The sequence below is a fragment of the Camponotus vicinus genome, unplaced genomic scaffold (genome assembly GCF_025532165.1).
Source record: "Camponotus vicinus isolate PSW18456_S1 unplaced genomic scaffold, iyCamVici1.0 SCAF_1, whole genome shotgun sequence".
NCBI classification, from domain to species: Eukaryota; Metazoa; Arthropoda; class Insecta; order Hymenoptera; family Formicidae; genus Camponotus; species Camponotus vicinus.
The window spans coordinates 9,600,858-9,624,816 of NW_028141945.1; the positions used below are offsets into that span (position 1 = coordinate 9,600,858).

Below are 23,959 nucleotides of genomic sequence, written 5' to 3' on the forward strand. Positions count from 1 at the left end.
GAATGTACAAGAAATATGAGGATATGAAAAATGTTCTTGGCACTTGACATTGTTTGCGTTTCAGTCTATAATTAATCCTTAGCCGGGGAAAAAGTCGGCTGCAGACACGAAGGACGGAGAACTCGCGCAGTTTCTATCTAGTTTGTACAAACGGGAGTTCCGCCGAGTGAAAGATTTTAATTTCGTGAATAATTCCGCCGGATGAGACATCGCCGGTAATTAAGCGGAGGAGAGGCCGACGGAAAAACGGAAGGCAGGAATATTTCTCAGTCGAATCAAGCCTCTCTGACAGAGGCTTCGAGAGCGTGTTGTTACGGGGCGGAATATATGGACGAGCATTATACCGCCGGCGGTCCCGTCGACGTAACCGGGAGTACGTACGTATGTACGTCACTTTACCGTAATTACGGGGCTAGCTTAATGCGCTCCGCGAATGATACCTATTTGCGAGCGTCGACGGTGCATTAAATGTTGGATACCCTTCGACGTGCGCACGTATATTGACCCCTGCTACTAATGCGGCTAAAGAGACCCCGGAACGCGCCGTCGGTCTGTATCGATATTTCAAAATTGTCACGCGAGACTCGAAATTGGAAAACGTAGAAATGCGATTATAAACTGGATTTTCCGGCATTTAATTACAATCAGTTACAGTGGAAAGTGCTCAGTCTCGTTTCATCAACGCTTTACAAAAATACAGATGGCTGTATTTATAAATTAGCGTAACTTATATATAAATTTTCTATGCTGTAAATAAAACGTAATCTATTTATCCTTTTTTTTACGGATGACATATTAAAGTTAGTTGCAAAAATATTGTCGATATAATTATGTTGATATTTTATTAGAAATATTTTTATACTCTATACCGATATTTTTCTCTATAAATTAGTTTCAGATATCTTGCTTTTCAAACTTCTCAACTCGAAATTTCATCCAAGAAATATTTTTTGTAGTGAAATAAATTTTTCTTGGAATAAATTTTTAGTCCGAGAGAGAGTTGCTATTACATATATAATTATAGATTAATATAGTTTAAATATATTTGGGGACATGAATAATGTTCATTACGCACCTTCATTTGCCTGACAACTATTTGACAAGTTTACTAATCATATATGTTATCACTCGTGAAATTCAGTCTGCTTAAAAATTTTTCTTCGCAAGATTGTGTGATCAAACAGATAAAAAAACCAATAAAAATTAGTTAAAAGGCTACAAGGACCAACGCAATGGTGGAAATATGCAAAAAATAATAAAACGGTTATTACAATAAAATAACCATATGAAAATGTTTATTTAATTTGAACATGACAAACGCCGCGTTTCAATCCAATTCGGATCCTTTTCAATGTCGACTAACAAAGTGAATAATAAACATTAAGATAAGATTAAAATTAACGGTCATAGGAGAAATGTAAATAAGTTTCGGAACAACGCAAAGTCAAAAAATCGGAAACAAATATATGTACAATAACGGAAAATTTAAACCGTCAATCACAAAAAAGGAAAGAACGCATCGCATTAACGTATCGCCACAGAAAACCCGAAAGCTCGTACCGCATACCACCAGTATACCGTTAAAAACGAGATGATCCTCTCCAAAAAAACCGGAAGGAAAACCCACATACAGGTCCATGACCATTTCCAAAAGAAAAAACAGTCAACGATGCATAAATCGATGACCAGTTGGAAACTTGATGGTCCAAATATGTGCGAGTAAAAGCTTAAAAAACTGACACTCTAAAAAAGAAAAACAAGACAGAGCAATAATTTAACAAACAATCCGGAAACTACTTAAGAGAATCCTTCATATAAAGCAAGAGTAAAGTTAATATAATAAAATTACATACCGGTCTCTAAATTTGAAAGTGATCTCAAATCAAAAAATCGAACACAAAGGGAGAGCAAGTTAAGCACAACTGTTCGATTTTTGTGTTGTGTTCGATTTTTTAATTTGAGATCACTTTCAAATTTAGAGACCGGTATGTAATTTTATTATATTAACTTTACTCTTGCTTTATATGAAGGATTCTCTTAAGTAGTTTCCGGATTGTTTGTTAAATTATTGCTCTGTCTTGTTTTTCTTTTTTAGAGTGTCAGTTTTTTAAGCTTTTACTCGCACATATTTGGACCATCAAGTTTCCAACTGGTCATCGATTTATGCATCGTTGACTGTTTTTTCTTTTGGAAATGGTCATGGACCTGTATGTGGGTTTTCCTTCCGGTTTTTTTGGAGAGGATCATCTCGTTTTTAACGGTATACTGGTGGTATGCGGTACGAGCTTTCGGGTTTTCTGTGGCGATACGTTAATGCGATGCGTTCTTTCCTTTTTTGTGATTGACGGTTTAAATTTTCCGTTATTGTACATATATTTGCTTCCGATTTTTTGACTTTGCGTTGTTCCGAAACTTATTTACATTTCTCCTATGACCGTTAATTTTAATCTTATCTTAATGTTTATTATTCACTTTGTTAGTCGACATTGAAAAGGATCCGAATTGGATTGAAACGCGGCGTTTGTCATGTTCAAATTAAATAAACATTTTCATATGGTTATTTTATTGTAATAACCGTTTTATTATTTTTTGCATATTTCCACCATTGCGTTGGTCCTTGTAGCCTTTTAACTAATTTTTATTGATTTTATCTAACGGACCTTTATTTCATTATAATAATTCAGATAAAAAAAGCAATAACAATAATATTGTTTGCTAATTTTATTTATAAATATTTTTTTATATAAATATATTGAATTGCAGGTGACACATGACTGCACAATTTTATTCAAACAAACTGTATGTAAAAAATATAAATCGTATAAAAGAATTTAATAGATTTTTCTCCATTAATTCATACAAATTTAAACAGAAATATTCCACATGACGCATGTGTGTCTCCCATAATATTTTTCCACGATGAAAATAATATGTCTGAAAATAATATGCTGCGAATTTCTTTAGAAAATCAATCAATCTCATGTAGTTCGCATTCCTTATCTTCAGTCTTGCTTCAATCTGCACGAATCTCAACATGACATCTGAGTGTCTCATCATACACGTCAACTTTTATAAAACGATACAGCCGCCCGTTAAATTCCTCATTTTATGCGCCAGGAAACCCGCCGTAAATCGCGGCTTATCGAGTTTGGCTTCGACGTAGAAATGCATTTATTCAGACCGGCGTGACTGTTCGCCAGCGAGATGAGCGAAACCATGTAGAAACTTTCCTTCTGCTCGACGGTTGATGATATTTCCGCAGCCGAGAGCTACTCGGTATTATTCGTTCTATCCTGGTGGACAGGACGCGGAAACTTTGACCGTGCAAGAGCAGCGCAATTTTTAGAGACGTACGCGCGCATTTACATAACGCACAGAAAATTAATCCGATTATTCACGTTCATGGCGAACATATTTAATTGTTTCAGTCATAACGTATGTTGGACGCGAATAAATAAATTTATCTTCGAATAAACGAAACTTCTCGACGATGTTTCAATTACGAACGAATTATTATCGGGCAGCCACGAAAAAAATTGCATAAACTATCTATTATTTGTACTAACTATATATTATTGTTCGCTGTCCATTAAGTAAAATTTAAAGTAAAATTTGCGAGATGATTTTTGCTCTATATCAAATACTTATGCACAGACCATTTTTGAAATTATTGATATTGAACAAAAAATGTTTAAAAATATACTGAATAAATTATGAGACTGAGAGTAACTGGCAAAATAGAGTTATCGCGGAAATAGTAAAATATTTAAATAGCCTTTCCTCTGTTTATGAAGCTATAAACGTATTATCATATCACGCAGTTTCTATAAACTCGGAAACGTGAAAATGTAAAATGGCAAGAATTTACTATGAATTTTTATTGTTAAACGTGAATAAAATTAGAATATATAAATATTAAATTATTAGTTTACAAAAAAACAATATATTTATTATTATGTATAATAGCTGAAATCTTAGATAAATAACAAGTAAATAATACAAAGCAAAAAAAATCGAAATACAAAAAGTCACAATAGATAATTATAATAGTTTTAAAAAAATATAATGTCTCGATAAGACATAAGAAATAAATTTTTCGAGAAATTTTGTTTGTTATTTATCCAACAATTTCACGTTAATTTAATAAAATAATAGAATTCATCGAATTATCTAGTATCATCTGTAAGGTTTCTATTTAAATGTCACAAACAACATTTGGATGTGCAAACTGGTAGAATAGAGAAGTGCTACTTTTGAGAGTGTATTGCGTTAACAAATAGTAGAAATGTTCCCTTCGCCGAGAACCCTCATTGTTTGCACAAGCGAGGGTGCGTACGCGAAATGGAAAGGTCCGGAAAAGTGATCGCGGGAAGATGCTTGGTTTCTCACGTGGATTTCATTGTTTTCCTTCACATCATATATCTGCGGCAATGTCCCTCCCTTGAAAACTCAGCGAGCGTGAAATCGTCGTACATCAAAGTGTATGCTTGCTTCTTTCGACTCGGCTGAGGTAGATTATTACTTATTCAATATTACTTGGAAATAGATATGCTTTTAAAGTGAAAGAATATTATTTATTTTTGGCAAAAAGCTCGGTTTTAAAAGAAAATCATCAGATTATTATCGCAAAACGTACGAGTACTTTCCACAGTTATTTATTTAATAAATAAATTATTTATTAAATATATTAAATATATTAAATTTATTAAATTTATTTAATATATTAAATTTATTTGATAAATATCTCTCATCCATTGACATATCGGGTTTAGAATAATATGTAAATGAATGTAAATGAATACTTGAATTTATAAAACATTACATGCAAAAGGGAGGAGAACTTAATTAAATCGATGGAATTGAAATGTATTTCTTTTTACATTTAATTTTCAGACCAATAAGAAACCAAGTTTTCAACATCGAAGCAAATTTTTAACATCAAAGAATCAGGAATTAATAAAAAATTAACTTTAATATAATTTAAATGTATGTAAGTGAAAGGATGTTATTTTAAATTCGCCAGATTGACTTTAGCTTGACAAAAAGAGATGCAAAAATTGGACGCGAAATTAATTATTTCTTCTGTATAATATCTGGGAGAAAACATCTTTCTCTCCTTTTTAACCTAATTTCGAGGAAGCATAACGAATAGCAATGCAGAGACATTTATATTACCTTTTGGCAGAAATCCAGCGTGTATTAGCCGCGCTTCCATGAGCAGGGAGGGCAGGAGAAAGCACATGGCCGTGCAGAGATGCACGAAGGCCGCCGTAGGGCCGCCGTGTCTCCATAAATTATTCGCTAGACCTGAAAAATCGTGGTTATCGCTTTGCTGGAACTTTTTCCGAGGTCGTACATTGTAATTATCATCAATCGATCATATTTAAAATGTAAAACGGACGTTAATTTCATGCACTATCCCTATTTAGTTTACTTTATGTGCTGTTATGCAAATGTTATAAATTTGTTTAACTCAATTATTTGTATCAATCGTTAATATATTTTACATATAATCAGAGGAAAAATTAAAAGGTCTCTGACAGATAAAGATCCGCACTCAGAATATTGTGGGTCTTGAATAAGTTATGTTTAATTTATTCATCTCCTTCAAACTTGGCAGTATGAATCTAAAGTGATATATCAGATTTTCGCATCTCATTCCGATTTTCTCTACTGCATTCGATTATTTCAAAATATATATAATATTTATAAGTTTTTTTTTTACTAACGTGACATATAAAATACATATATATAATATATGTATTTTATAATTAAATAAAATACATATATACATATATATAACCTTACATATAAAAGTATGTTTTTCTTAAGGTTCAATATTGATAATTAAAAAACTTCAAATTTCATCAATGCAAGAAATTCCAAGTACGTTAATAAAGAAAGATATCGTTAATGATTATTTTACTTCTTAGATTCGTAGATTAATATCGACTGTTACAAGTTCTATAACACATGTTATATACTTATAAAATTATGATTCACTTACTGTTATCGGGACTGTTACTGAGAAGCGATGATGGCGGATCGCGTGAACAAGCGCTCAAATGTCGGCCGAGTTTTATTCCGTCGTTTGCGAGATTGCCGAGCTTCAAAAATGCAGCGCCCAGCAACACCGGAAGTAAAACGATTCCAACACCGGCTAATACCAGGCAGGCGTACAATTCGATTTTAGGAGGTGGCGCATCCGCTTGCCATGGTAATGATAGATAAGCTGAAAGAATGATATAAAATCGCACAAAATAAATAGATGTTAATGACATGTGATATACGCAAAATATATTTAAAAACAAAATAAATAAATATGATACAGAAGATAAAATGGTATCTCTCATTTTGCACAATTTTAGCTTTTTTTTATATTAATTATAAACATGATATTTTTTTTAAATATTATAGATTAATTTTGTGAGAAAATATAAAAATTTGATTAGCGTCTATTTCTCTATCAAATCTAGCTAGTTAAATCAATATTTTTTTTTTGGAAAAAATTTCGTTCAGAGAAAGAATTTTATTATATATTTTATATTTTTTTAATATTTTATATTTTTTAAATAATTTTATTAAATTTCATTAATTTCTTTACAATCTCTTAAATATGCAAACTATTTATAATAATTATTTCTCTCTCCGATTTTCTATTTATCCCATGAAAAGAAATAGAATTAAAAGATCAGTTCTCAATGTGCAGAGAGATAGAAAGCACGAAAAATTTTGCTGGCAATCCCATCGCTATCGTGTGTCTTTTATGTAATGACCTCCAGTAACGAAAGCTTCGTACCGGTTGGCAAGGAAAGAAATTTACGCAAAGCCGCCGCTGGAAACGACCAGAAAATAAGAAATGCGACGAACCATTCGGAATCTCGACTAGAAATTTTACCGATTAAAGTAACGTGAAACGAGCGAGAAGAAAAAGTTCTTCTAATGATGTAATTTCATAATTGCATGCTACATATTATTTCCTTTATTTTATAAGACTAATTAAAGTTGTAGGATTAAAATATATATGATAAAATATTTAAAAAAATTTTGATATGAAGATAATATAAAGATAATATAAAATATGCATTATAATATAAAATAAAATAGCAAATATGAAGATAATATATTATATTTCATACATATTGAAATTAAAAAGCAAGATCAAAATTATCACTAGAGAATTTTGTAAGATATATTCTCACGCAAAAATGATCATCTATTTGAGTTGATTCAGTTGTGTAAAAGCAACTTAGATATTTTATTCGAAAGTGAAATCGTTAAACCAATATAGACAGGTTTCCGAATAATCGATATTGTAATCGATTCCGAAGAGAGATACATTTTAACGAGGTAGAAGGAAGCAGCTGTTAGCTATCTTACCGAGGAATCGTTTGGCGTATCTCATTGCTATGTAGGCTTGAAAAGCGACAGCCAGGATGCCGTACCAAACGGACCAGAGGCTGTTCACATGACCGCGTATGCACGATTCTTTTCTCGTTGATTTTCGTGCTTTCCTCGACTTGGTAGTGCTCGTAGTAACGCCACTCGAGCTTATACTCGACACAACTGGCAGCGGCTTCAACGGTTTCTTACACTTGGCCTGGTTCACATCGTTATTGTTCTCGTATCCCATCAAGCTCCCAGTCATCGACATTTTGTCCTGAAACACATAATTAGCCACGCCCTTCATATAATTATACATCATAAATATTTTTTTATAAATATCGAGTCGAATTTTTTGTGATGAAAGATTTATGAAACCTTCTATCATCTTTTCGCAATCTATTGATGTTAAATATATTGGATTGTTAAATATATTGGTGACTAAACATATAAATAAAAATTGTTATTAAAAAAATGTTTATATTATTGAATAAAGAATAAAAAAAATGTTTCCTCTTTTTGCATTCTTGAAACTCGACAGTCTCCACAATCTAAATTATCTGTGTAAAAGATTAAAAATCTAGATTTCAAACAGGGGATTACGATACCTTGAAACATGTCAAATATTCTTCCTCTTTGCTATTACAATAAAGTTAATTTTATTAAATTGCAGTTGAATGTTTGAGACCGTTATTATGATCAGTTCGAGTTGATTTTTCGCGCCCATTTCAATCGTCGCACCCTTTATTCAATAATGATCTGAACCGTACATTTTATCCCACGAACGACTCGAGTCATTTCCACTTCCAACCCAGTTATACTGGAATTTCAATGCGTTCCAACGGTTTATCTCTCGTGCGCCATTGAGCCTCCTGAGAGGCCCTTTTCTCCCGTTGTATCTTTCCCTGCTACCTTTCCTGAGGAGAGAGAACGGCTTTCCTCATACACTCTTCTTTCCCTTGGCATTTCACAGTCACGTTGCACGGAAGTGTGGAAACTCGTGGATATGGTTATGCTAAAATATTAGGTTTGCACGAAGGTTTGTATCCCCCTTCTTTTTAAATATTAAAAAGGATGTGACGCATATGAAAGAGAATTCGAAATAATTCCTCTCGTATTTCGTATACTTTCCATAGTGTTACCTAGAGAGCTTCGAGGATTTGATATGTGATCATAATTTTGAAGATGCCTTCTCTTGCTGAAAATTTCCTGTTCCTAAAACATGTGTCTTAATATTCTTGCAGCAGAACGATCTTAAACAAATATATTCAAATCCCTTCAATTCGTAAGTTAAACAACTAAAAGTAAACTAATCTATCGCTTTGTTTTTCTTTTAGCGAAAATTTAACGAGTTATTGCCACGAGTTATAATATTAAAGCGTGTTTAATTGGATAATTAAAAAGTCACGTTCTGTTTTTATTACTAAAATATCGATTTTAATTAAGTGAACCATGACATATTTATGAAATGAGTGCAGTTTGTTTCGCGAGAGGTCGGAGTAATTAAAATATAAAGCAATTCCTACAGTTTAAGAATTGCTGGAGAGAAAGAGAGAGAGAGAGAAGAGGGCACGTCTATCCTGTTTTTCTGTTCAGTTACGAGCCAGGTTTCAGTCCCTCGCGCTCGACTTCCCTGAGCTTAGGGGTTGTAAAGTGCAAAGTTTTATGATCGCTTTCGTTGGATTCGTTCCGCGATAAAATTTCAAGGAGGGACGACGACGACGACGGTGCGTGCGAACGAAGAGGCACGTGCGTGACCGTATCAGGGACCTCAGGCGTGTACTCGCCTTCCTGTTTCACGATTTGAGAATTTATAGTCCCATCGCGTACGAACCACCCCGCGAAATCTTCGCTCTGTGCGCAATGCAAACCATTCTTTCCTACGTTTGCGAGCATATTCGATATCTGCACTATCATGGGATTGTTAGAATAGATTGTTAGAATGGATTACAATTTAATCCTTTTAAAAGCGTATTACATTTATAGTGCATTGTCTGTCCATGTATCGATATTTTCGAAACAAATTGTAGGAATAATGCACTGAGAAAAAAATCTGATTGCATTAATTAGAAATCTGGTAGAGTCAACCAGTATGTCTGTTGGAAAATGGACGAATCAGAATTCCTTTAGGAATTATCAGATGAGTATGATTAATTTCTTCCTGTTAAATTTACCAAATTTTCTGGGTAATAATAAATTTATAAATTTATAAAAAAAAAAATGGCATCACTGTGTCCATATTTAGTTAATATAATAAGAAGTTTTATAGATCCAACTAGAAAATACTAACCAAATCCTTGTAGTAAATTCTATTAAACGTTCTAGTTATAAAAAAATCGAGTCTTATCGTGATAACTAGAAATTCTGCTTGGTTCAACCAAAATGCCTTCTATCAGATACGTCTTGTTGGTACAATCAAACGATTTTTCTCAGTGTGACAATATAGACATGAGATATGAACATTGCTATCTATCTACATTTTCGTGCTTTTAACCTGTTTGTCGAGTCGCTCTCTTACGCGGAAAATGGAAATATTAATTAGCATCCAGACGAATCCACATTACGCGCTAGCATCAAAGGAAGTGTCTGAAGAGCTGTGCTTTATAAAAGACCTTTTATAGATAAGAATTCACAAGAGTGCGTTTGAATAAGACGATCGATAAGATTTTTTAAAAATAGCACCGTGCAATAATAACGTTTAGATAAACTCCATTCTAGAAATAAATTTTATTATAGTCGGCATTTATTTATATATTATACATTATTACATAATTGGTTTTTTTTTAAATTTTAAAAAATTTCAAGGAGGGACGACTTTTATAAAGAAATTACACAGGCCCACAAAAAAAAAAGTACCCTGTGCTGGCGATCTGACTAGGCTAGTCTTATGTATTTTGGCCCGCTGAATTCGAATCTGACGTCAGAATTGCTCCATCACGTCACAGTTTTTTTTTAAATCTCAAAAATAGACGAAAATTTCGTAAAAATCGACATTCTAGGGTAATAAGACTGCGCTTCTTAAAGAAAAAGTTACCGAAATCATATTTTAATGTATTTTCAGACATTATAAATCCAAATCCGACCTAGAATATAAACGTTGTGCTCAATTTTTTTTTGTGCTCATTTTTTTTTTCAAGTTGTAACATCTAAAATTTAATGCAAACAGATTCTATTTATCAAGATGCGAAGATATTAAGATAGGGTTTTACCTCCAGATAGTACAATCTTTTTTTTCATGTACCTCTAGCGCTTTAAAGACAAATTAATTTGAAAAGAGATTTGTGACCTATATAAAGAAATTTCTGCATCTTATACGAACTCAACAGCTAGAAGCTGTAAGTTTCGAAAAAATTTTTCTCAAAATTTGGATTTGGAGAATATAAGATTAATTCTTTCCAATACAAGATTTATGAATGAACTAAAATCAAATACGGAATACGCTATTTTTTCATGACAAATGTTAATGGAATCGATGGTATGATTGGTGTGACAAATCGCATTTGGATTTATAATGCCTGAAAATACATGGAAATATGATTTCGGTAACTTTTTCCTCAAGAAGCGCAGTCTTACTACCCTAGAATGTCGATTTTTACGAAATTTTCGTCTTTCTCTTTTGAGATTTAAAAAAAACTGTGACGTGATGGAGCAATTCTGACGTCAGATTCGAATTCAGCGGGCCAAAATACATAAGACTAGCCTAGTCAGATCGCCAGCACAGGGTACTTTTTTTTTTGTGGGCCTGTGTTATTAATAAGGCGAAGACATTTTATAGATAAATTTGTCTCGATGTAATATTTTATTTCTGAAAAACCGTACGCTGTATTTTCAAATGTATATTTTATACATAATCTCGTAGAAAAAATTATTAGAAAGAGAGTGTTTTATTGTAATGATACAGGGTGAGCCATTTTAATTAACGCACGCAATTATTTCGGAAACAAAGCATTTTAGAGAAAAATGTTTCAGACAAAAGTTTTATGGTTTCGAGGGGGCCATAAGATGGTATCATTGGTTTGACACTAAAGAGTCATTTGAAGGTCACTTCAATTTTTTTAAATGGAACACCCTATATATTTTTGCACACTCTTGTAGCTTATCTCGAGAGCTTTCCAAAACACTATAATTAAGTACCTTTTCGTTAAGTACTTTTTGAGTTATGAGGCTTGAAATAATTTCTTAATTTTACATAAACCGTAAAATATCTTGTAAAATATTCATTTTTCGATTATCTTACCTTAATACTTTTACGTACAAAATAATGAGAGGAATCAATTGGTCTAAAGAAAACACATAGTTGTTTTGAAGAAAAAATATGTAATTTGCAATTAACAATTCCATATTTTTTCTTAAAAACAACTATGTGTTTTCTTTACACCAATTGATTCCTCTCATTATTTTGTACGTAAAAGTATTAAGGTAAGATAATCGAAAAATGAATATTTTACAAGATATTTTACGGTTTATGTAAAATTAAGAAATTATTTCAAGCCTCATAACTCAAAAAGTACTTAACGAAAAGGTACTTAATTATAGTGTTTTGGAAAGCTCTCGAGATAAGCTACAAGAGTGTGCAAAAATATATAGGGTGTTCCATTTAAAAAAATTGAAGTGACCTTCACGTGACCTTCAAATGACTCTTCAGTGTCAAACCAATGATACCATCTTATGGCCCCCTCGAAACCATAAAACTTTTGTCTGAAACATTTTTCTCTAAAATGCTTTGTTTCCGAAATAATTGCGTGCGTTAATTAAAATGACTCACCCTGTATATGAAACATACAATCGAATTAATGGGAAAACTTCAAGAATGTTTCCCATTTTAAATATTCAGTAAAATATTAATTCTTCGACTCGTGCGATGTTATCAGAGTGATAGAAGCCGCTTAAAATTAGCTTTTACGCTTGAAAGATTACGTTTAAAGTCGCTACCAGATTTCGAAAATCTTTCACTAAGTCCACAAGAATCGTTGTGGAAGCGTAAAATCCTTACGCACTCAGTTAAAACTTTCGTTCTAAAACTTGGTTGGGCGGATGATAAAAAAATCTGCGATTACATGTAGTCTAATTTAAAAGTTCAACATTATATAAATTTAAATACCGACAAACTGTCTAAAATGCAATAGTATAATTTGATATCTTTTTATTTTATTTTAAAATATTAACAATTATTTTAATAATAACTTTAATATTCTCTGCATTGTACATTGTGTATTTTAATTATATGTGTATTTTAAGTATATGTATATAAAAGAAAAATATCGTTTTTATTATACGTACTTTTTTTAAAGAGGGATATTTTTTCAGATTTATTATGAAAAAGGTTATTTTATATACAATTTTATCGATATATTATTTGTTACAAAATTATTTCGGTTTATTTTTTTAATACGTGTTTTTTAATACTCTCTTTTTTCGAATCTAATTAGAGCCTGTCGATATCTACTATTCAATTTTGTAGTAAAACTTATTGTTAGAAACTTTTTTATTGGAAGACTTAGCCAATCAATCGATAGTAATTTACACTTTATTCAAGCATAAAACTTATATATAAGTTTTACCAAAACTTACCAGATTTCTGTCGAGTCTTCTAAAGTCTCGAATAGGCTTCTCCGCTATAATTGATTCGAAGATCTAGCATTTTTGGCGATGGCAGCACCTAAAACACACAAATAACAATTAATAAAAAATTTTATTATAATAATATAATAACCTATAACAAAATCACGGTATAATAACGCGAATTATAAAAGAAATATTATAAAAAAATATTATACTGTATCAAAATTTTTAAGGTCTGATAAAACACGAGAGCTGAAATTTGCAAGAGAATATTTTTTCGAGGTCAATACTCTCTTAAATGCGCACAATTTTTCGCTTGCATATTCTCATTCTGTGTTTATACTGTATTCACTTTAATTCTCTCTATCATTGTTTGTATTATAAGTATATGAACAAGAGGGGGGGTGGGGAGGGGGAGGAAAATAGCAGCTTCATTAATCAGATTGTCTTCGTGATGTTGTTTGCATGGGATTAGGTTGTTGTTTGCTGGCTCGTGTTTATCCTGGAACAAGAATGCTACATTGGAGAGAACCAACGTGATTCGCGAGAATCCTTTGTTGATCAATAAAATTTGGTGCTTACATAAGCCAGATAATGAGCTTGCATACGCTTGGATAAGCCGCGTTAATTACGTCCGCATTTATCCGCTAAGCGTACGGTTTACGTAACTCACGCTTCGCATTCTCTTTTACAGTGTCAAGCAACTTGCTTTGTACACATGTTACACCGCGAATTATCACGACACACGCGTATCTTAAAGTCTGTCGCGTGATGTGAATTTTAACGTATCGGCTTTTATCTGATATAAAATAGGTAACTGTGCAAAAGCTTTTTAATTCTTTCACAGAATACCATTGTGAACACGAGGTAGGAGATTAATTTGCACACTCTTTTATTAGAAGGCCAGACAGAGATGACAGTTGTAAGCTGCCCTCAAATTTTATCTAATTTCCAAGATTCAAATAATTTTTTAAAGTCATTTCCCATAAAAGCGAAAAATATAGCGAGCGATTAAAAGTATTTTCCGTTATACTAAGCAATTTATTAGAGAGTCGGGACTTTTTTAAATTACTTAGGGCTTAATGAACATTTTGCGATCTTATCCTTACGAATCAAGATTGAAACACAACTCTATCATTTCTTTGTTTCTTTTTAATCGTGATACAGTCGATTTCACAAAGAAAAAGATAACATAGGTGCCATTAGTCTGATTACGGTTTCCTATTACAAGACTTGAACGCCACCTGAGCTCTTCTAGGATGGTGTTTGGCCATTGTGTTTCCTGATAGCTCGAGTTGAGAAAGGTAAGCTTGTATAGCTCGTATAAGAAGGCAAAACCGCGAGTTCATTAATTTTATTCCTCGAGGCAAACTTCGAACCACACAAAGCGTGGCCGTGAATTAACGTGCACAATACGAATAAATATATCAAGAAGATAAACGAGCTCCAAAGGCATATTATGCAATAACAATTCCGTTCGAATAAAGGGAGAATAATTTTTAATTCCGCTTTCAAAGAAAGCATTTTAGTCTGCGTTAATTAATTAAATCAAAATCAGAGTCAAATCAATTTAGCCGAATTAAATTAAATTAATTCCACAAAATAATGCAACGGAAGTTAGCTCTTATTCATTGTCACATGAATGTAATAAAATTTAGTAAAAGCTTTATTATGTTGTAATTCATTAAATTACAGAAAAGAGAAAATTTATCTCGTTATCTATTTATTTTATAATTATTGTCGTTATCATTATTACATAATTACGCTATCGAGGAAATTATCATAAATTATATCTTGCTCGTGAACAATATAAGAAATAAATATATATATATATATATATATATATATATATATATATATATATAATATTCGTATCCTGTTTCTTTAATTCTCTACACTTCCATTATCCGTATCAATTGATTTTTTCGACTTCCATTAGTGCTCATTATATGTTCACTTTCTCCCTTTCTCTTTCCTTCTTTCACAGTTTAAATTATAAAATACGTTTCAGAATAAAGAGATGAAACTTTAATGATAAATTCTATCTGATCAATTAAAGATTTTTCTTCAAATAAGAATGCTTGAAATTATTAATCGCTGAATTTTCATTTGCAATATTTATTAATCACAATTGAGAGCATAATCGTAGCAAGCTTGCACATTTTAACACGTTTAATCACAATTTTCCGAGAGTGTAGAATCCGGAAAGGAAACAAGGAGTAAAAATATCACCCAATAAACGAAAGCAAAAGTAACGATAATCGATACCTCGACGTGATCGTTATTAATCGTACAGGAAATTATCGCGATTCTTTAGGTCAATCCCAGCCTCTGCAAAATTCCTGCCGAGTCTGAGCGTCGGTAATTACATCACTCGCAATAAATCAGAGCTGCGCACCGCCTGGCATTAATTATCCATCAACTGAAACGGTTCTGCACGCAGAATGGTAAAAACTTCCGTCCACGGTGAGAAAAATGTCTCCTTCAATAAAATGCTCGCACGAGACTGATTTATCACCCGTTATTGGCGTCATGACACATGTTATAGATATGTATCATGTTCAGAGGAATCGAGATACGAAAGAGTTCAGATAGAAGGTATTATCGAGGAAATTACAATGTCATAAATTTCGAGGAGCTTCGCGCGTCATTTTTTATGTAAATCACACAACTTTACACTCGTCGAAGATGTTTAATGAGGAAATATGTTATTTGATCTCCATATATTTTATCTTCTTCGCCTCCTCTTTGCTATCTTGACGCTAATGTAAATATTAAATTAGCAAGTTCACAACTATCAGAATGTAAATATAAGTTAAATTACATTCGCGTTAAGATTCACAATGTTGACTATTCATTATTAGATATTGGCGCCGGGTTTAATCATTCGCGACGCAACGAATGAAAGGCAGTCTTTTGTAATGCCAATCAAATTATATATTTTATCGTTTTCAATCGATGATCGTTTGTAAAGCAATTATTCGGAAATGCTCGTTGTAGAAAATATTCAATCCCTCTACATTACAAATAATATTACTAACTGAGTCTGCTAAAATATTTATCGCACACAGAAAAAAATAAGTGTCAAATCAAAACTTATATACTAACGCGTTCATTGTTTCGTATATACGTAACAATTTATAATCTTCTTAGAAGAATTTAATAATTTTAAATTTCAACAATATTATAGTCTTATTTTAATATTGTAATTGTCATTTCAAGAATATATAATTATTTAATTCTATTTTAAGAAAATTATAATTTAAGAAAATTATAATTAAAATTAATCTCTGATTTAAAAATGTTATTTTTTATCTAACATTGTTTCTTTCTCATTTAAGAAAATTAAATCTTAAATCATAAGAATATATTTTTCTTGATTGAACTATATAAAATAGCTTCATTCAAGTAAACAATTATTCAAGCAATTATATTTTTCTTTCATTAACGCAATATAATCTCATTTCAAGATTTCCATGTTAAAACTAAATATATTTTCAAAACAAGAATGTCCTTTTTTTTGTGCAATCATTTTTATGACAAAACTTTCTCTACTATGATATCGAAGAATTCAATGAATAAGAAGAGAGTTTATCCTATAGAATAAGATACAAAAAAATCCGAGAACTTGAAAACACAAAAAAATTTAACTTGCACGCGCAGCAATTTGCTGCAAACGGGATTCCTGATTTAGATAAAATAATCTCGCGGGGATGATTTATCCTGCGCGACGATCCTTGAGTTAGTGCGCGCGAAATCATCCGTGCGCAAAGATTATTCGCGTCTGCGTGCGCTTTTCTGCATATAAAGGCCGGCGCCTCTCGTTATCGTTCGCGCGAGAAAATGAAAATTGTGATTAATATGCGGCCGCGCTTAACATGGCGCTGTTTGTATCCTGGATGAGTTATTGTATGGCAAGATATCCGGGAAACCCTATTATCTCTCGCTGGAAGGAGCGAAAATTCGAAGACGCAAGGTCGAGATGGATTTCAGGGCTTCGCCATTTTGCCGAGTTTGCGGCTTTCTCTTCCGCGGGAGAGCGCACCAACGTTTTCCTCTCTCCCATTCCCCATTCAGTTCATCTTCCGAAAGTCGTTCTCTTATTTCGGTTTCTCCGAGCTATCGTTTGTCAGGTCAAAGAAAATTCTTTTATTATCTGAGATATAACGCGCGATCCCTTATGATTAAGGGATGGAAAAAAAATAAATGTGAGAGAATCTGGAATTAAAAATTATAATAAAATATATTATTTATTATTATTATTATTATTTATTTTAATATAATTGAAATAAAAAATTGGCTCAAATAATAACAATAATTAGAAAATTAAAAATTGGCAAGTAAGAATCAAAACGCGACAATGACTAAAAGAAAAAAAGATTTTTCTTCTTTCTTGCGCTTTAATTACTACACCTTGGCTCTTACTTGCCAATCTTTAATATTTTAATATGCATTTAAATATTTGTAAAAATGATATTTAAATAAAGAATTTTCGTAAATCATCATAATATACAGAATAATAAATAAATGTTTCCAGGACATATATTTGTCTTTCTGTTTCTCTTTCTCTCAAAGTTATGTCATAAAGTCAAGTTGTATAATTATTATTGCGTATCATAACGTCGCTGGGCTTATACTTGAGATGATATATTTCCCGTGGGGAAGGATAACCCGCAAGTCCATTATCTCGACGGAAAGCGTGAAAATTCGAAAGCGGAAATTGGGATGAGTTTCGGACTTTCGCCGAGCTTGCGGTTCCGCACACGCGATCGTTTTCTTCTTCCTTCTCACGCTCGCGTTTCCTCTCTCCCTTCCCCCCCTGTTTTTCACGACGTCTGTCTTTCCCATGCGGGCGCGCCGAATTCAACACTGCCACAATTTAAGGAAAGAAGCGCACGGTAGGGGAGGGAGAGAGAGAGAGAGAGAGAGACTGATTTCGAGAGATTTGGCAAAGTTGGCGGAGAGAGAAGCTTAAAGCTCCGCAAGCGGGAAACGCTGATTCGGAATTCTCTCTCTTTCGGTGGGGACACGAGCGCGAGCGGGGGCGAGGACGATGCGGTTAGAAGTTTTCGAGATTGTTTGTCGTGCTAGCCGGAATATAAATCGGGCTTAACTCGTCGGTTCCCTTTTCGTATGGTTAGGCAAATGTGGCTTTTACGAGCGCCGGTAAGAAAACGAACGTTTTTAATTCACTCGGCTTTTTTCATCTCCTTCTCCTCTCTCGCTTTCTCTCTCAATCGCGTTATCTAAATTCAGAAAATAGACCATCTTCCATTCCGGCTTTTTTTATTGTATTATTCAAACTATTGCTTCTTTTTTTTTTATATTTGCCCTACTTTTTGACTTCTATTTCTTTTATAAACTTAATTTTTTTAGAATATTTTTTATTTTTTAGCTTTAAACTTAAAACTTGGCATTCCACCCTTTCATTTATGAATACCTTTCAATTTTTATATTCTTAAATTGAGAAATTCTATTTTTTTTATTAATTCAAAAAATTACCTCATTATATTTATTATCATTTATTGAAATTAAACCTCTTATCTTTTATTTTATAATTTTACTCTCTTCATATGTTTCAGTATTTAAAATAATTAATTTATTAAACTTTAAAATTATCTTAACCTATTCATCAATTAATCAAACAAGATGAATATTACTATTAACTATATTTAAAAATCTTTTTTGATCACTGATGTCGATGTATTGCAAAGTATTAGTTTGTATTACTTCCATTTAGTCAATTTGATATTAATATATTTATTTTGAGATTTTATTTTTTATATAACTTACGGTGTTCTTTTTCAAATAGAAAAATTTCATTTCATTCTTTGTAATTATTTATTACATACTTGATTTCTGGGCATTTTTATTTTATTGAGACAGTTTATATGAAAAGAAGATTAATTGAATATTAACGTGTTTTGCTGGAAAGAAAACAAGATTCTTTATTAGGAGCTATCTATATATTTTATTTGTTTTAAAATTGTATAAGACCGATTTTTTCACTTTTCTTTATTTATCGATAAAAATTTCGTTGCACTGTAAGAGGCGCATTCGGTAAAATTGAAGATGCAATTTGCGCCTAAAATGCCGGATTCTATGGATAGGACAAAAGATCCTCGAGAGAACGTGCGAAGAATAGGATGGAAGAAGGGCGCCGGAGAGTTGATGGAGAAATGTGTATTGTCTGACCCGGGGAGATAGTTACTTATGGTATCCATTTGTGGGCGTCGTCGATACGTCGTCGGTACGTTCCACGTTCGCACAAATGATCATGCACATATGCACACGCACACGTGCTGGGGAAAGGAGCCGCGCAACACAAAGGGGTCCCGAAGGCGAAGGTGGGGCCGAACCGTGATAATTCTAGAGCCCTTACCAGAGTCACGACCCATCGTTCGGAGCCCTCCTCACCGTGTCGTCGAGAGCCCCTCGCCGAGAGGTTAACTGTTGCCCCTTTTCCGGATGGCAATGCACATCGTTTGACACGTGACGAACTTGCGTTAATTGGGCTCAGTTGAGCCCAACGAGACTGATCAGCAAAGCTTCACTTTCGATCGCGTACTCGATGATGCCCATATAATTGAGAATATTTGAATTGTTCTACCTCCATTTCGCATAAAAGTGCTCGACAAAATGGCTCGACAAAATGATCTGACAAAAAGTAGCGTGAAATAAATAATATAATAAGATCTAATCTTTGACATATTACATATTTTGACATATGACATATGACATATTTGACATATTTTGTTTTGCGATAAAAAATGTCTCATCGTTTAATATATTTTAATATTTTTTTATTTTCTATATTTAAAATCTTTATGTATGAAATAAAATTCTTAATTACACAACTAATTCTTTCATCGATTTGCACGTTAAAGACCCCAGCTGATAAAGTGGTCGGTTATTGCGTATCCTGTCAAATGTCTCGTCAAATTATTAATTTTAAATTCAGATCATTAATAATTTTACTACTTTGATCCCGATGCAATAAAACTTGATGAAATATGTACATTCGTCCTTTCTTTTAATTAAAAATCCAGAATATCCTTTCCGCGATATAAGGATAATAGCGTACGCGGCCCTAGTCGTTAAGGAACGGTAGCACCGACATTAGTTATCTCGCGATGCTTTAGCGAGGGCAATGCAAACATCATTACGAAATAATGGTACACAATGTGGCACGTTGTATAAAATTTGTTACAAGTGTTGTCAACGTTTTTATCTTATATTAATATTTATTTATTAAAATCGTGACTAAAAAATATTAAATGATACTGAGATAGTATATGCACTTGAATATGTTTAGTTAAGATACAATTTAAGTAAAGTATTATACGTGTATCTCCTGCATACTTTAGTTCTCCCGAAAGCTGGGCGGCTGATTGATGTATTTCACGAAACGATCAAACGCATTAACGCTCCATTAGAGCTGTTCGCACTTGCACGCGATCGATACAAGTTCTGTGTAGGGTAGACCGGCAAAATACCCCTCCTACGAGCGGAAGACTGGCAGTAGGAAAATAAGAAAAATGAGAAAAAGATTACAGAGGAGAGCGAAAAACATACGTCGTAAAGTTAGACTTGAAAAGCAAGTTGAAAATGAATCCCGAGAATCTCATTAACGTTATTCTCTGCAGACGCGCATGTCGAAATTACATTCAAACTGTAGCAAACGAAGAAATGGGATGAAATAATCCGCGAATCGAGTCAGGAAAACGGAAATTGAGGAAGTATAATATAGCGTGAACTCGACCGTTTGTAAGTGTAAAAGGATTAAGGAAAGGTGAAAAGGGGGAGCAACGAGAGTGACACGATAGCAAGAAGATGGGGTTAAAGTCATAGAACGTGGAAGTTTGAGCGATCAATTACGTTAAGTTGCTACCCTAATCCTGAGTTTCGTAAGTTATACGGTAATAGTGGGACAGATATCTTGCAAAATTTACGCGCCTATGACAAATTCTTGAAATTTACGACAGAATACTCTCAACCGCTCGGTAATCCTACGTGTATGTTGTATACATGCTCATAATTTCAGTAAATAAAGGAAATTATTTAGATGGTGTGTTGGTGCAACATTTTATGCTAATTGTGTTAAGTTAGTTTGTGCATTATAAGCTTATTAATATTTTTCGAGAAACGTAGAGCTTATGACGTAAATATCCATGGTAAATTTTCCAATAATTCAATTAAAACTTTATTAAGCTCCATGTGTGATAAAATCATATCGTTATATTGCATTGTTGTCATCAAAAAATATTTATTATTGCATATTCTATCTAAAGACAGATCTATAAAACAAATTTATAAAACTATAAAAATAAATTTATATTAAATATAATAAATGAATGAATTAATTAATTAATATATGTATAAAAAATTATTTTCTATATATATTATATTATTAATTTAATAAATTACCGGCTAAATGTTAAATCTGATTGTCACTTCTTTTTCGTTCGACCGAAGACAATTAACGATAATGTAACCATATAGATTACCCGTTTGATAGGAAAACCGCATGTACGGACATTCGTCCATAATACACGAAAGAGGTTAATAGATATTTGACCTCGTGGTTTTGGCACGGCCAGCAGTAACCACCGTGGCCATTTGACTCTCCATTTGCCTTGTGAAAGAGCGACACGTGAAGGGTCGGAAGATCAAGGCTCGTCGATTCGTGTTGCCAACGCGCGATTTGCATTTACCATACGTTCTCATCGTAAGCAAGGAGATTTAAACTCTTGTTTTTTGCACATATACTAAATCGAGAATCATTATTAAAATCAAAAATTTCACGATAAAACAGATTTATAAAAATAGATGCATGTCTTCGATTTAAATTTATACTAATTATCTATTAATTAAAAAATCGTATATAGTACAAAAAGAAAAGTTGTTCGTTTCTTTTCCTTAATATCGCCATCTTAATAGATTGTTTCTGTATTAATCTTACTTAGCGAATTTTTACTTGATCGTACAAGCAGTCATATTTATGTTCCATTTCATGATAATGGCTCATGAATTTTAATACCAGTGTTACATAAGAGGATCCACATGGACGTAGACACGTGTAACACAGTTTGTTTGAAGCGACGTGGTGGTATAACAAGAGACCATGTCTCTACAAGGATATATTTGAGCTTATACTTAGTGGTTAGAGAAGGGTCTGACCTGTGGTATTGGTTTTTTAAATCCAGATCCAACACCTAGACTAACTTTAAACAAAACATGTCAAACAAATTTAGATGTCACATCAAATTTATCGATAAATTTGCTGGTGTCGACAAGCGGTACATCTAATATCGCGGATGAGAAAATATTAGTAACTAAAAAAAAAAAATATATTACATTAATATAATACAATATAAAAAAAGAACGCGCTAATTATCTTTCTACGCATGTATATACAGCCGAATAATTACAGAGAAGTCCTCTTTAAAGAGATTACTGCATGTCTGTCACGAAACGTATCTCCTAAAAAAACATTTATATTATTACGGGATTACGATTTGTATTTTGCACGAGTTAATTTCCCTGCCTGATAAATATAAACGTTAATTATTCAACTTAAGCGGATGTTAACGAGCGTAATTATAATTTCGAGAAAATTAGAGGAGGAGAGAAAGTAGCACAATTTTTTTCGCCATGAATGAAAATGAAAATGAAAACCGGAGCAAAGTAACGGAAGATTAGGAAAAAGAGAGAAAAAAAAAAGAAACGTTCGCAAAACTGCCGGCAGTGTTTTCAGACACACTCGAGGCTGTCCGTTTCCCGGGGCTCTCAATTTTTCCCGTCTCTTTTTCTTGGCTACAGGGAACGAGGGATGTTCCAGGAGGGATGAGCCGGGTCAAGTTCACTCCAACGTCCGGCGACTCTCGGACTCCCGGCGAGCATTTTTCGCCGGGAATCGCTTTAAAAACGCCCGTCCGAAATAAAACTGTCGCCGGAAAAAGGTTCGTTCTGAATTAAGAAGAGAAATTCCAACGACCTCGAAAATCAAGTCGAGTTTATGCGCGGCTCGCGCTCGCAATTTGGCAGCGGTAAAATATAAAGTGAGAAAAGTAATTAAAGAATCCTTCTCCTGGTGTATCGCTCGCGTCCTGGGCGCGCTACGTGTCGCAATGCAGTGCTCCAATTTCCATATATATGAAGCGGAAACTTAAATAGGGAGTTCTCGTGAAAAACGTACGAACCAGGATCACGTTTCGATAACTTAATTCCCTAATAAGATCAAACATTTCTCGTATCTCGTGTGCGCTTAATTAATTGAAGGCTCTTTCGATATCGCGCCATATATTGATTCTGGCAGTGTTTCGCGAGAAAAAGTTTCTTCTTTATGCAACTCTTGAATGCGGAATGAATGCCTTACTTCGCGCACCTCTAACTTCGCTTCAGCTTTCCACTTCGCGCTTTGCATTTTCATCTTTATCGTGTTATAAATAAAATTTACAAAGAGAAACGAAAGAGAGAGATGCAGAGAGCCGAAGCGAAGAATCGCAAAGAAACCTTTCTGAAGCAAGGCCGAGTTCTCGCAAGTCGACGCGGATCTTCCTCCTCGTCGATGATCATGAATCATACTCGGCATCGATGTACTCGGGATGGAAGCATTAGAGCCGACGAAGGGGGGAGCGCAGAGAAGAGGGAGATTGGCGATGAAGGATCGAGTAATCCCGCCAAGGGGAGATCCCCAGGCATCCCCTGCGCTTGACATTCAATGGGTTACGCGTACGTTCGTGCGTAGCGACAACGAAATCGCATTTGCGCGATGACAAAGACGACAAATCGAAATTCGCGTAAGCTCGGTCCGCGCCGGTCGAGTCGCATTAAAGCGATAAGATGAAAGATCGTAGAGTGTAGAGCCTCTAATCGTCCATCGACACCCTCGCACCCGACTAACGAGAGCACCTCCTCCTGCGGGAGGACACAAACGCAGATGGGATTCGACGTCGATAAAGTTCGTCGCCTCGCCTGGCCTGGTGTTTGACATCGCGGGAAACCTGGAGAC

At 33.6% G+C, this 23,959-nt stretch overlaps 1 protein-coding gene across 5 annotated transcripts in view; it reads right to left on the minus strand.

The window, feature by feature from the left end:
* Tinc (transmembrane protein tincar) overlaps nt 1–23,959 on the minus strand; it is a 149,072-nt gene that overhangs the window by 25,263 nt on the left and 99,850 nt on the right. For all 5 annotated transcript variants that reach the window (XM_083102349.1, XM_083102331.1, XM_083102338.1 and 2 more), the window contains 4 exons: nt 12,955–13,042; nt 7,381–7,660; nt 6,008–6,232; nt 5,176–5,307 (listed from right to left, as the gene is read on the minus strand). In XM_083102349.1, the coding sequence (XP_082958475.1) occupies nt 5,176–5,307; nt 6,008–6,232; nt 7,381–7,654 (631 nt within the window). In that variant the 5' untranslated portion in view covers nt 7,655–7,660; nt 12,955–13,042. The remainder of the gene's footprint in view (nt 1–5,175; nt 5,308–6,007; nt 6,233–7,380; nt 7,661–12,954; nt 13,043–23,959) is intronic.